At 39.9% G+C, this 15469-nt stretch overlaps 1 protein-coding gene across 1 annotated transcript in view; it reads right to left on the bottom strand.

Moving 5' to 3' along the window:
* Positions 1-15469, bottom strand: part of Apbb1ip (amyloid beta precursor protein binding family B member 1 interacting protein) — a 94387-nt gene that overhangs the window by 41046 nt on the left and 37872 nt on the right. Inside the window, exons 2-5 of the mRNA XM_021195186.2 lie at positions 11579-11650; positions 8713-8800; positions 4860-5158; positions 1729-1806 (exon numbers count right to left, since the gene is read on the bottom strand). Of these exons, the coding sequence (XP_021050845.1) occupies positions 1729-1806; positions 4860-5158; positions 8713-8800; positions 11579-11650 (537 nt within the window). The remainder of the gene's footprint in view (positions 1-1728; positions 1807-4859; positions 5159-8712; positions 8801-11578; positions 11651-15469) is intronic.

The raw sequence follows: 15469 nt of genomic DNA, 5'->3' as shown, positions 1-15469 counted from the left end.
AGGAAGAAGAAGAAGAAGAAGAAGAAGAAGAAGAAGAAGAAGAAGAAGAAGAAGAAGAAGAAGAAGAAGAAGAAGAAGAAGAAGAAGAAGAAAATAGAAGGTCTTGCTTTGCAGTCCTAGCTGTGTCTGGGCTTAGTGTTGTAGTCATAGATAGCTTTGAATTTTCAATCCTTCTGCCTCTAGATCCTCGATTCTGGGAAAAGAGGTAGGAGACACCGTACTGAGCCTGGTTTAATTTTCATCACTGCATTTGCCTTCCTTACTGGAATTTAGCTCAAAATAAGTAACAATCTCACTGGACCATTATACAAACCTAGTAACTCCTCTAAAGTCAGAGTGCATTGTTAAAGAGGATAAAGTCTTCAGAAGGTTTCCATGGAGGCTCCGAGGGAATATAGGCAATGAATTAGTGGGTAGTGCATTGTGTGGTGATAAATCACTGAGGAGGATTTTAGGGAGTAGTTTGTACTGTGATGGGGACACTCTTACTTAGAAGGTGACTGAATACATGGTGGTGGTGGTGGGGGGACAGAAAAAGTCCAATGAGAATCTGGGTAAGAGTGGAAGGGATAGGCAGCCCCACAACAAGGACTTGTGGAGTGTTTGAAGGACAGTTACAAGGACAGGTAGTTCAGTGAGGTAAATGTGAGAGGAGGAGGGAGGAGGAGAGGGAGAGAAGAAGGGAATGGAGAGAACTGAGATTAGGGAGATAATGGCAGCCAGATCACGCAGAGACAAGGAACAGATCACTCAATTGAAATAAGATACAGACTGAGTACTTATCTCACTAACTAAAAAATTAACTGACATCTTAATAGTAGATATAGTGTTCTAATCAAGTTAGATACAAGGTTTTCTACTGTAATACAATACATATCTTCCTAAAACACCCTATGCTTACAAAAATGTTCAAGAAAATTATAGGATAACTGGTAAAGAAGGATAAGGAACAGATCACTCAAAGCTTGCACAAATTAAAGACTAGATTAATAACAAATTTTTGATTCATAGGGAGGCAACCAGACAAGCTTAATGTCTAGAAGCTTCCCAAGGAGCATAAAATTCACAAAAGAAACTGTGTAAATGTGAGGCCAAGGGAATGTGACCCAATGAAAGCATGCCCAGAGGATGCTATGATCAGAACGCTCTGGAAGACCCCAGAGAGCGTCCCTCAGGGAAGGGAGTCCAGGGTGGACATCTTTTAAGTTCTCAAAATGGAACTGAGAAGGCCCTTGCCTAGGTGATAGCAAAACCAAAGACTTTTTTTCTTTCTTGTTAAAGGGAATTTCTACTCCCACTATCCTGGTTCATGGGAAAATATATGTGAAACCAGCAAAAAGTCACATGTAAGCTAAACAAATGTTTTTGGACACTCTTGTTCTCACCATGGAGAGCTCTTTGCCATGGAGCACCAGAAAGCCCTTATAAGAAATGGATGGAGGCAGGTTCCCTACCTAGAAATCGCAAATTAGCTAAATGGTGTTATATAGAGAAAAATGTTGTCATGTCACTATGTTCTGAGAATTCTTTAAAAATTATTTGGAAAGTGCTACTTGAGTTTTCTTTCAATGACACTGTTAAAGCTGTGGTCTTGTGCATGCTAAACAGATAACCAACTACTGACCTGTATTCTCAGAGGCACGTGAACATTTATTATACTGTTTACCAGTAAGTATAATATGACATCATTAATTTAACTCCCCTATGAAAATTTGTCTGATAGCTTACCTTCTTAACCTTGGCTTCCTTCAGCTTTTTCAGTGCTAACTTAATTTTATCAGCCTTTGCTTGGGCTTCTTCTTCTTCCTGTAAAGGGGTAAGACAGTCAACAGAGTTCAATAAATCCTACCAGTGACTCATTGTGTGTTAGTGCTGGGGCTAAGTTCATTTAGAGTAAATTTCACATCTTCCATTTCCAGAATGTAGGTAATGCCCCTGACTAAAATATTCCACTCAAATATACAGAAAGCAACTGTTGATTATAGCCTTGAGGATTTTATCCAAAAAGATGAGAAACTATGACTTCAACAACTGTATGAAATACTTAGAACATGCTATCTGTGCTCAGCTCAGAGAACAGGGGACTATGAATGTGAATGAAGCAATATTCCTCATAAACTGATGTACTTGAACTTTGTCCCTAGCTGGTGGTGCTGTTTGGAGAAGTACTGGAAATTTTAGGATGTGGAACCATGCTGGAGAAAGTACATCAGTGGAAATGGGCTTTGAGAGTCTATGGCCTTGTCTCACTACCAGTTAGCTTTCTGCTTCTATCCTATGCCTAGAATGTGATCAGTTAGCTTCCTGCTCTGCAAGCCTGCTGCGGGGTCTTCCCCAACATGATGGTATTTCTCTATAGCTGTAAGCTAAAATAAACTCTTAAGTTGTTCTGGTAGTAGTATTTTTATCACAGAAACAGAATAATAACTAATACAGACACCAACCTACAGAATATATTAAAGCATTCATCCTAAGGGAGTTGAGCCCTTCCTACAATTATACACATCCCCTTGGTTTATGGTATCTATTTAGAGGAGGATTCCTAGCTTTTATTAGAAGCTTTAAAGAGTCTTTAACAGCCTACATTTTAATACAAAAGCCAAAACTTAACCTTCTAAATCACAAAAACTCCAAAGCAAAACAAAATAAACAAATAAAACAAAATAAAACAAACACTCCACTAATGAACACAAATGAACATCAGTGAAGAGTGTGAAATATTCTTATATTTCAAAGAAGCTCAAACGCCTTTGATTTTAAAATGTAAAATCCGGAGCTGGTAAGGGAGCCATCTTTGTTCCGGTACTTAATAGGACTATTAAGGCTCTTTTATTTATTTATTTGTTTGTTTGTTTATGTATTTATTTTTTATTTCTAACTTTTTTATTAGATTTTTTTAAATTTATATTTCAAATGCTATCCAGAAAGTCCCCTATACCCTCCCTCTGACCTGTTCCCTAACCCACCCACTCCTGCTTCCTGGCCCTGGCATTCCCCTGTACTAGGGCATATAATCTTTGCAAGACCAAGGGCCTCTCCTCCCAATGATGGCTGATTAGGCCATCTTCTGCTACATATGCAGCTAGAGACACGAGCTCAGGGGGTACTGGTTAGTTCATATTGCTGTTCCTGTTATAGGGTTACAGACCCCTTCAGCTCCTTGGATTCTTTCTCTAGCTCCTCCATTGGGGACCCTGTGTTCCATCCAATAGATGACTGTGAGCATCCACTTCTGTATTTGCCAGGCACTGGCATAGCCTCACAAGAGACAGCTATATCAGGGTCATGTCAGCAAAATCTTATTTGTTTATTTATAATAAGAAATTGAATTGAATTTGAATTCATGTCAAATGAAGATTATATAGCTATTTTATGAAGTTTAGCAATTTATAAATATCAAGCATTTATTACCTGTCTTTGCCCTCCCCAGTGAAGGCATCCCAAAGATACATAGTCTTTGGCCTATTGAAAAGGGTTGCCAGAGGCAATAATTCAAATTAGCTCAAATAAAAACCTGTTGTGTGCTGGGCGTGGTGGCGCACGCCTTTAATTCCAGCACACGGGAGGCAGAGGCAGGCGGATTTCTGAGTTCGAGGCCAGCCTGGTCTACAGAGTGAGTTCTAGGACAGCCAGGGCTACACAGAGAAACCCTGTCTCAAAAAAACCAAAACCAAAACAAAAACAAAAACAAAAAACCCTGTTGTGTTCTGTATTCTGGGCTAGGAACAGGGACAATGAAACATAAATCAGCTTCCTAGTTCATACAAAGTTAATGAGACATGTCCTCTGAAGCTTGAGTACTTTTTTTTTGTAACCAAATTAAAAATACAATTTATTTTTAAGAGGAGTTTAAAAGATTATGAAAAACTGTACCTAGAAGCCATGCGTTTCTTTTCTTTTCTTTTTTCTTTTTATTAGATACTTTATTTACATTTCAAATGTTATCCCCTTTCCTAGTTTCCCCTCCAAAAATCCCCTATCCCCTCTCCCCTCCCCCTGCTCACCAACCCACCCCACTCCCTTTCCTGGCATTCCCATATACCCTTTCCTGGCATTCCCATATACTGGGACATAGAACTTTCACAGGACCAAGGGCCTCTCCTCCCATTGATGACCGACTAGGTCATCCTCTGCTACATATGCAGCTAGAGCCATGAGTCCCACTTTGGTTGGTGGTTTAGTCTCAGGGAGCTCTGGGGGTACTGGTTAGTTTATATTGTTGTTCCTCCTATGGGGCTGCAAACCCCTTTAGCTCCTTAGGTACTTTCTCTAGCTCCTTCATTGGGGACCCTGTGCTCTGTGCAATGGATGGCTGTAAACATCCATGAAGCTTGAGTATTATTAAGGAATATGCATATTACTTTTACCCAAGCTACGATAAACACTGTATTTGGTCTTAATAGGTTCTTCATATATACTTGCTACACTTTAAATGTTCTCACCAAAACAGATGTTTAAGTTTAATTCCCTTGTGAAGGATTAAAAGGTGAGACCCAGTGATATCTTTATAAAGCAAGGGGGCATGAGCAGAAAGCCCTCTCTCAAAACTGGGAAGGTGCCAGAACCATACTTTAATATTCCCCAACCTTCAGAACTGTGAGCTAAATTAACCTTTCTTCTTTTATACATTAAACATCTGAGGTATTCAGTTACAGCAATAGGAAACAGATTAAGACAGCACTGCTCCTGAAGCCTCTCCAGATTTGTAATAAACACACACTATCTTTTTTTCCCAGTACCTCAGAGGTTTGGGCATACAAACTGATAGATGTAATTGTCACTTCAAAGAAAGTCCAAGGTGATGCGTAGGTAGTAAATGGAGAGCAACGGTCCTGCCATCTTGGATCCTATGGACTTACTTTAGAGAGAGGTTCAGGAGGAGGAGGAGGTGGAGGGGGCAGAAGGTCTAGCATGGGTTCTACTGGTGGAGGTGGTAAAGCTTCCTCATGGTGGCTAACATCAACGGCAGCAGCACTTGCTCCATAACCTCCCGAGGCTGTTCCCTGGCCATCTGAAGCCTTCAGAAGTGCAAAGCGATCTTGATTCTGTGAGGACTCTTTCTGAGCCTGGATGGTTCTCTGTTCGGCTTCACTTATATCTGCTACCAGATCTGCCATGAGGGCATCTAAATCTTGGTCTTCCAGTGCATTTAAGGACTCTAAGAGGAAAAAATAGCAGCATCAATGGTTGAAAAACAAATCAACTATTTGTACCTGGAAAAACCTGAAAGCATTTTTTTAAAAAGAGCAATATGTACATAGGTGTGTCATTATTTAAATTTCTATGATACAGTAAGAAAGGTTGGAAGTATTTTTATGCAGTGGAACACATTCACATACTGAGACTCCTAAAATAACAGAATCAGTGCATAGTGTAAGTAAGTTCCTAACAAGAGAAAAGGGGGAAATGTGCTCTGCACTGGCACGTCTCCAGTTACAGTCAGGGTTGAGCACATGAGCAGACGCCTACATAGGGACTCTTGAGTATTTTTGGTGCAAGAGCCTTGGGCTTTGGAAGAGTAGAGGAAGAGGAAAGTGGGAATGGGTGCAGAGGGAGCTCTCCCACTGGTGGTCTGCTGGGTCTCACCTACCTTTAGGAAGTGCAGAGCAAACCTCTGGAAGCCCTCCACGTAACCGCTGGGAACCTTACATTCTGAAGTGCAGGATTAATGTAACAAAAGAACAGAAGAAAATAAAAAGGAGACTAAGTAGTAAAGATTTTGTGAAGGCAGTGGGCTCACTCAGAGAGCTTGCATAAGATAGAGAACACAGCCTTTTAGGGCGATGGGAAAGGAGGAGATTTCTTTCAGATCTCACCCAAATGTGAGATAAGGGTACATGCATACTCAGCAAGTTGGCTAGCTTGCTGGGATCAGAGGACGTGGTGCTGGTGGGTAACGTCAGCAGAGTTGTGCTGGCAATCAGGCATTCACCAAGTGATGATTCAGTGACAAAGGATAGACCCTGGGCATGATGACCCAGAATGAGGAAATGGGAGTGCCAGAAATGGAGCCTAGTAAAAAGCAGAAAGCATTGTGAGTTGGCTCCCTGCTTGACAACCTCAGTGCCATGTAGCACAGCACATCATTATAAGAGTTCTAGCACAGCACTCATTCCAAGCTTTGACTATAAAATGAGTGAAGCAGATTGTTTCTAATAAATTATTTTTGCATGAAAATGCTATTTTTTAAAAATTCCAGAGATATGAGCAAAAACTGAAACTTGTTCATAATTTCCTAACATGGTCAGTCACAACTGTTAATGAAAAATCTTTTAATAAACATTACTCTAAATTATTATAACTATATTGAATATAGTTATAAGCACTTTAGTGATAAAATCCCTACAATGATATTTATATTACTGTCTAAAGAAAAGTTCATTTACATTCAAATGTTCTTTAATATCTTATTAATCTACCAAAGAGCTCAAAATGTATTGCTATAGCTTAAATGTGTTAGTATAGATTAATTTTTATTAATCAATGTAGAATTACATACTGAAGAATTGGGAATGAGAAATGGATTCCATTCTGAAGTCTGTTATTCTCTGAATTTTTAATTCATTTTTAGTTAACTTGTTTAGCTTATTTTTAACTCATTTTAGCAATAATTTAACTGAGGGAAATAAAAAATGTATTCTAAACAAATTTAACTTTCTGTATACATTAGGAATTTGGTAGCTCTGCTCTCTCCCAAAGCCATCCATCCATGGGCATGTTGTCCCCTTGTTGCCACATCGAAATGGGCTGTGCCTAGAGATTTGTGGGTTTCTTTGACTCTATCATCTTTGCTACTTTTTTTGATGCTAAATCTGAAGTGATTAGAAAACCTGGAGTTAGCACAGGGGAAGGCCTGGGCCAAGTAGTGGGAGTGGGTGGGTGGGGAGCAGGGGCGGGGGNGGGGTGGGGGGTGGGGTGGTATAGGGAACTTTCAGGATAGCATTTGAAATGTAAATAAANAAAAAAAAAAAAAAACCGGAGTTGACTACAGCAGTAAGAGCACTGACTAAATTTAAATTTTAGCGGAACTGATGATAAAGTGCTCATTTGTGGCACTTCCAGAGGCAGAGGCAGGTGAATCTTAGAGAGTTCAAGGCAACCATAGTCTACATAGAAAGTTTCAGGCCAGCCAGAACTCCATCATGAGGTGAGATCAAGTTAACAAAACAATAAAACTAGGAACCCCTCCCTAAACAAAACACCCACTGGAAGCCCTGTGTGGAAGTGTCTGTTAGACAGGATTGTCAAAATGTACTACCCAAAGTGCACTACTCTTCAGAAACTTCATGGATGCTATTATCTCAGCGACTATAGCTGGCAGGAATAATAAATTTTGTTTTATGGTGAATAGTAGAGTATAGAAAATAAGTGTAGAATAGAGACCACTAGAAAGAGCTGCATTATAACTGACGAATCAACTGTCACTGGTGCCTTTGGGCTTATCATAAAAATACTGCAAAAGACAGAAACAGTGAGGCAGGGTGAGAAATGGAAACAGAAGCTTGGCCTGGGGTTCTGTTCTGAGTTTCTTTGTGACTTCAATTGTTATGTTTTGGGGTCACTGAAAGTCGTGGCTACTCTTTTCAGGAGTTCTAGCAAGACTGCCCTTGTGGCTCAATGTCTGTCATCAAGAGTTCCAGTGAATTCTCACTAACATGGAAGTGATTATTTCAAGATTCATCATCATTTCAGTGATCATCAGATTAGTTCTCTGCAATAAATTGAAAAGAAGATCTGGCTATAAAGTAAAGATTTAATCTCCAGAGGATTGAAAGTTTCAAATTGTAAATTGTATACAAATACATGTATGTAATTTAAAATACATATTTAGAATAAAATGTATTTCGAATCAGTTCCCATTCATACATGATCAATTGTTATTAAACACTTAATTTTTATCCTTGAAGAGACATTTCTTACTGACTCCTTAGTAATTAAAAAGTTCCTTTTTATAGTATATAATATTTTTATTCATTGTTTGAGAATTTCATACACGTGTACAGTGAATTTTGAACACATTCACACCCCACTTCCTCCCTCCATCCTCTCTTCATGTCATCTTAGATTCTTTTTATTGTTTTTTTATTTTTTATTAGATATTTTCTTTATTTACATTTCAAATGTTATCCCCTTTCTTAGTTTCCCCTCCAAAATCCCCCTCTGCCCTCCCCCTTCCCTGTGCTCACCAACCAACCCACTCCCACTTCCTGGCCCTGGTGTTCCCCTATACTGGGGCACAGAACCTTTACAGGACCAAGGGCCTCTCCTCCCGTTGATGACTGATTAGGCCATCCTCTGCTACATATGCAGCTAGAGCCATGTGTTTTCTTTGGTTGGTGGTTTAGTGTCAGGGAGCTCTGGGGGTACTGGTTAGTTCATATTGTTGTTCCTCCTATGGGGCTGCAAACCCCTTCAGCTCCTTGGGTCCTTTCTCTAGCTCCTTTATTGGGGGCCCTGTGCTCTGTCCAATAAGTTTATCTTGAGACTTTTCATAAATGGAAGCTGGTCTTCACTTTCATTATAGGTGAAAATATCTAATTGACTTCATTAATTAAATGTAAACACAGTAAACAACAATGCACTGTCCAGGACTTACACACTATTTCCCATGAAGTCCACTTTTTCTTGGTTTCATGATCAGATTCGGTCCCATGTAGACCTCCATCACTGCTATGGCTTCAGATTTCTTAAGAAACAAGTTTCTGTGCTTACCATTTAAATCCTTAAACCCCACACTGTAGTTAAACTCTTCTCGGGGTGGGTTGGGGTCTGGAGGAGGAAGAGTGTCCACTCCTAAACTCTGTGAAAACAGATCCCACAGTTTGTGTGAGTGATTCACAAAACCAACAGTTCTGAAGCCCAAACCACTCATTTTTATACATTTTCTCTGCAAATATCCTTTTAAAAACTGTGTTTTTACTTGAAAAATATTTTATCATTTCTTTTCCAGTATAGAAAATTTCAGCTTAAAAATCCTGGTCTATAAAACATGTTTTGAAACAGACTGTGTTAACTGAAAATATTGAGAAGGAAATAGTTAATTTTTCTACACAACAGAGAAACTTTGCTGACTTGATGAAGGCACTTACTATACACAATTTTATAAGGACTTACATAGTGACATCAAAGAAAAAAGAATTCCAGTCATCTGGCGAAGAAATTCTTCTACAAAAACCTTTCAATGATTTGTTTACTCCCAATTACCTGTGTACCCCAAGGGCATTAATGTTCTGACGATTCCAATCGCGGCTGATAAATAAGCTTCCCCCAAAAGAGCCAAGCTACTGCTTTTTTTTGTTTTGTTTTGTTTTGTTTTGGTTTGGTTTTGGTTTTTTGAGACAGGGTTTCTCTTTGTAGCCCTGGCTGTCTGGCTGTCGGAACTCACTCTGTAGACCAGGCTGGCCTCGAACTCAGAAATCCGCCTGCCTCTGCCTCCCAAGTGCTGGGATTAAAGGAGTGTGCCACCATGCCTGGCACCAAGCTACTGCTTTACCACTGAGCTGCATTCTCAGACCACTAGTTTTGTTTTTGTTGATTTTTGATATATTCTCATTGTTTATCTTTTTGCCATGCAGAAATTAAATGTTTACATTTTAAAATATTTCATTTTATGTTTTGTAGCTTCTTTCTGTTATTTAGATGTGGTCATATTTTAAGATTATAAGCATTTTTCTCTGTGCTTTCCTTTCCTTCATATATTTAGATCTTTGATCCATGGTACTCAATCAGTTATAAAGCATGAGCTGGAACTACAGCTCTTAACATCTTGTGTTACTCCAATCCCATTTATTAAATTATAATTTTTGTGTTTACATAGAAGGCAACTTTTATCAGGATATGAGGGGGATGCTGGGGGAGACAAATAGAACAATGTGTTAATCATTCAGAAATCTGGGAGAAAAGTAAATTGGGATTCTTCATACAACTATTTCAATTTTTCTGTAAGATTGATTTTTTTCAGTATTACATCACATCAATGCATCTCAACCCTCTTTAATTTTTGCTTATTTTAGGAAACTGCAGATACCAAGGTTTATCCATCACTCTTAATCATACCTCTAATTTCAAGGAAAAGATCAGGCACAAAATTCAGGCATAGAGACCAACAGCAGCTCTTTGAATGACTGGGGAGATACTTAATCATCTCAGAAGGAAGTTGGAAATGTAAAAATTACAGATCATAGACAAGCACATGATAGGCCCTTCCTTCTCTAGATTCAAACCTTGGGACCCACCTGGGAGACTCCCATGAATCAAGAGAGCTCAGGACTCCATCATCTTGGGCACAACAAAGACTAAAACCTAAATGACCTTGGTTGTGGCAAAGCCAGGAGATGAGATACAGTTCCTTTCCTACTCTAGAGTGACAGTGAAAATTCTCGACTCTGACCCGTCAGAATGCTCATTTCTTCTATTAGTCAAAGATGTGAGTAAATCTAAAGGCCTTGGCCCAATGAAATGTGTTTATGTCATAAATCCCACCCTCAAACAACATGATTTCCTCAAAGCCTCATATTTTTTCTGTTCTTTTAAAAGTAAAAAAATGATCCATTGTAGTATATGTGTGTGTTTGTGTGTACATGTATCATGCATGGTATTCATGTGCAGAAGGCCAGAAACCAATCTGCAGAGAGCAGTTCTCTTCTACAATGCGAGTCCTGGAGATTGAGCTCAGGTCATCAGGTTTGATAGAAAGTGCCTTTACCCCTGGTCTTCTCTTTCAGAGAATCTAAACAAAAAATAAATGCTAACTAAAAATGGTTCATTTTCCCTTGCGCAAACTGTCTTCAAAATAGACTACATCTGTTCTGAAGAGACCTTAACATTCTCATCTTTTTTTTTTTTTTTTTTTTTTTTTTGTTTTTTATTTTGATTTTTTTTTTTTTTTTTTTTTTTTTTTAAAGAATATTGTGCTATCTGTAGTTTAACATTGTATGTGAAAGTGATGAGTCTAGTGACCTCAGAAACTAAGAAACAGTTGTAAGCACATTAAAGGCACAGAAAAGCTCACAGGACTCTGTGACCTGAGTCAGTGGTCCTTCAGCCTCTGACTCCTGGGCTCTGGATGAACTGCCACAGTGAGGTCCCTCTAGTCTTGATTGGCTGCTTTTCTCAGATTGCCTGCGGCTTAGTGGCTTTCATGCTTCCTAGAGGGGACTGAGTCCTTACAGTTCATTGAGAACACACAAGAGGCCTTTGAAGCACTGTATTTCCTTCAAGGATGACACAAAAGCATGTTACTCAGTGCCACTTATCAGCTGTTCTCTATGAAGGCAGGTAAGCACGAGGGCTGTTGCTCAGTTTGTTGTTGAAGGAAGCATGGCAGGTCCTTCATGGGACATGATACACATGGACACTGATGTAACCCTGTATGTGTGATCGTTATATCAAACCATTCGCACTGAGGAGCAGAACCAATGAGAAGCCTTAGTATTTTCTCCCAACATGGTCATAGTTACATAAGGGCACATGATGTTGCTAATCTCTGATGTTTTTTAAAGGAAGCACTTGTATCAAATTTTGCAATCTCTGACCACCCCATTCCCCCATCGTTTTCAGGTTAAGTAGAGGGTTTTACCTGAGTCAAGAGATCCATCTCCCCCAGTAAAGTGCTGAACATCTGGTCTATGTCTTCATTTGATTCACCCATCTGAAACAGGAAGAGACAGAGACGTTAGAGGTCTCTAAAAGCTTATCAGGGCATACAAGTTGAGTTTTCCTTCTTTCCTTCAGAATAAAGCAATCCATGAAGAGAACAGCTTGGAGAAGAAGGCCCCAAATGCCTTGGAATTTCATGTTTGGATATTTCTAATTTGATATCTGAGGTTAAGCTAAATCTTGGGACCAGCTGCAGAGCAAATTCTGAACTTGTTTTTCCAGTCTAAACTACTGGTCCTTAGTGTCAAGTGAACAAAGTGGACACCGTTCTGGTGTTCACCTCACCACAAGATTCTTTTTATCAGAAGGAGAGAAGGCCTCATGCCACTCTTGATGGTTTTGATTGTTGATTTGTTCTGGTGGAATATCAGTGAGATTAGTGAAGCACCCTCTGTAAAGTTTCCAGAGAAGAATGGATTAATCCCTTGACTTATTTATAACAAGATAATACTTTTGGGAAGTGGTGAAAAGTAGGAAGTGGGCCTAGCTGAAAGAAGTCATCATGGGTGTGTCCATGTTGGGTGCAGTTATAGCTTGCTCTGGCCTCTCCCTGTTTCTCTTTTCTCTGCGTTCTGTTGATTATAGAGTGATCAGCCTCTTCCATGTTTCTGCCATTGTGACAATCTGCCTGAGTGAAGAAACTGGATTAACATTTGTGAAATCAAGAGTCAAATTAGGATTTTCCCTCCTTTTGAATTTGTTTTTGTTACATAGTTGGAAACTGTGATAACAGAGCTACTAAGATGCAATAGTATGAGGTCAGAGGGATGTAGGGTTTTACATCTATTTTAAAACACACTAAAATGGACTGCATTTTAAAATACCTGTGATTAAATGTATTTGCCAAATGGTTCCCTACTTTATAAAGATATCTGTGAAATAAAAACAGCTTTGGTACATTTATTTGTAAGTACACAGAAGCTCCAGGGTAAAGCAAGGAATGGAAATAAAGGATATTTTTCATCATAGCCTTCTTTTATCCCCTAAACCAAATGAAACAATTGTCCAAAAAAGAAGTGTTAGGTTATGACAAAATGAAGCAAGGCAATTTGGTAGGGGCAAGCAGCTGGCTCTCCTTCCTAACATTTTTTGGCAAAGGTGAATTGAAAAATGAGGAGATAAGAGTATTCATTCTTCAAGGACTGCTCGGCAGCCTGTAGTGAGGCAAAGGGAGTGAAGTATGTTACATGTAAAATGAAGGATTCCCCCAAGAACATTCCCAAGGGTACTAACACTATAAGACATTACAAGACCAATGTCAACCTGGTGTGGGTAGAGGATCAGTATGTATTTGGTCAGACCTGCGAATCCATTCTTGTTCCCACTAGGCAAAAATACTTGGAAAAAACTCTTGTACTGAATATGTCAAAACTTTTTCTTGGTAAAATTCCCATATAGCAACTATAGTCATGCATTGCTCAACAACTTGTCATTATTTTGTCAAGGACAGACTGCATTAACCACTATTATCCTTGGGTCATCTTGCTTGGAGGTGGTGCAGCCATCTTAGTTTGTGTAGGTCTATTCTATGAGCTCATGACAATCAAAAAGCCTAAGCATGCATTGCTCAAAACTTATTCCCACTGCTGACTGATAGGTGGCTATGGTGTTATCAGTGACCTGGAGATAACTAAGAATACAGGAGGATATATATTTAAAGTACTTAAGTGTTCTTGGATTTGGGAATCCATAGAGGTTTCTGGAATCATCCAGCAGGTATTGAAGGATGACTGTATTTCAGCCAACAATATTTATTTGAGCACGTATACATATGTGCTTCTGTTTTCATATGAGCACATGTACATCTGCAGAGAAATGATGTTATATAAGTATACAATGATTGCTATGTACTTACTATTTGGCTTTTACAATGATCAATATGACTAGGCTTTTTAAATATATAAATATATATATAATTTCAACGGATTATTTTAGACAAATACTATTTTTCCACACATACTTTAATATGCAGGTCAAGTTTAAAAGAGTAAGTTTTTAAAATTCTTTCAGTAGCATGTTTGAATTATGCACAAACATAGGTCTCATTATTTTTATACATGATCTCCTCATTGTATTTTGATCATATGCAGCCCCCATTATCCACTCCAGTCCCCCTTCCACTCCTGCTAATCTCTTTCCTTTCTGTAAATAGCTCCCTTTTACTTTTTTTGTTTATTTGTTTTTTTCAAGACAGGGTTTCTCTGTGTAGCCCTGGCTGTCATGGAACTCACTCTGTAGATCAGGCTGGCCTCAAACTCAGAAATCCACCTGCCTCTGGCTCCCAAGTGCTGGGATTAAAGGCGTGCACCACCACTGACTGGCTTTTCTTTTACTTTTTAAATTTTTTCTTGGGATGTATGTGTGTAACACAGTGAGTTCCATTAATGTTGCTTATAGGAACATGTGTACTATACCACTGAAGAAAATTTCCCTCCTTACCAACAATTAACTGTGTGTAAGTTCTCATGGGAGAATGGGTCCCATGAAGCCTTCACTTCTACTACAAGATATTGACAGGTTCAATTTTGTGCAGATCATCTGCAGTTGATCACAGTTATGAATGCAAGAGTGTATGAGCCACTAAATGTCTGGTCGATGTTCCTGCTAATCCCCACACTTCCTTTTAGGTTTTACATTCTTTCTGCTCCTTACTGCACTCGTTCCCTGAGTCTTGGAGATGTAGATGTCTGGGCATTCAACAGTCTTTTTTTTTTTTTTTTTTTTTCAGTACCTTGATCTGTTGTTAAACTTCTGAGTAACTGCTGACCACCAAATAAAGAAACACGTTTGACCAAAGCTGACAGCAACATTAATTCAAAGGCAATTTGATAGGCATATCCTGTCTGTTTGGCAAAAGAACCACAGTAGGATCTATGACCTTCCCAGCCATGAGTTTTTGCTCTGGTTTGTAGTAGCAGAATTCCCTCCTGTGGAGCAGACATCAAATCCAATCAGAAAGCAGTTGTGTGGTCGTTGGAAGGAGAATGGCCCCCAAAGGCTTATGTGTTTAAACACTTGGTCCCCAAGTGTTTGGGAAGGGTTAGGAGCAAAAGCTCCTGCTACTCTGTCACTCTAGTTAGTCTTCTCTCTGTCTCTGTCCCTGTCTGCACACATCTGTTTCTCTGTCCTGTCTTTTTGTGCCTTGTGGTTGTCATCTGAATATGTAAGCTCTCAGCTACTGCTGTATTGCTATGCCTGCCTACTGCCGTGCTTCCTTCCCCAATGGCCATAGACTTCCCCTCTCAAACTGTAAGCAAGCCTCTAATTAAATGCTTTCTTTTATAAGCTACCTTGCCTATGGCGTCTCTTCACAGCAATAGAAAAGTAACAGTTGGTGTGGGAACAAAATAAGGGGGCCCTGGGAGCCCTGGGGAAAAGTGGGGAGGAAAAGGGGCCTAATGTCCAGCCAGAGTTCCTGTGCTCTGGGCAGGCGGACACAGGCAGAGCTGCCAGGCGCTTTCCACAGGGCCCAGGTGGAGATCCAAGCCTCTGACCCATGCAGCACAGCGGGGAGTGGGGTGGGGGTGGGGGGCTGGATAAGGGGCAGTCCCCCTCCCCACCTGGGACCCCGAGGTAACACCCTGTCACCCTGGGGTTATAGGAGAGAGGGATGAGGGAAGGCATTCCCAACACTGGCGAGAGTGGTGCAGCAGATCTAGATGGAGCAGAGACTCTCTATGGTTTAAGAACTTTATTTTAGAAATGCAGGGTAGTGCCGGGCATGGTGGCGCACGCCTTTAATCCCAGCACTCGGGAGGCAGAGGCAGGCAGATTTCTGAGTTCGAGGCCAGCCTGGTCTACAAAGTGACTT

The sequence above is a fragment of the Mus pahari genome, chromosome 3 (genome assembly GCF_900095145.1).
Source record: "Mus pahari chromosome 3, PAHARI_EIJ_v1.1, whole genome shotgun sequence".
Taxonomy (NCBI): Eukaryota; Metazoa; Chordata; class Mammalia; order Rodentia; family Muridae; genus Mus; species Mus pahari.
Note: the sequence above shows the minus strand (reverse complement) of the source record. Positions and strands in the feature narration are given on the sequence as shown.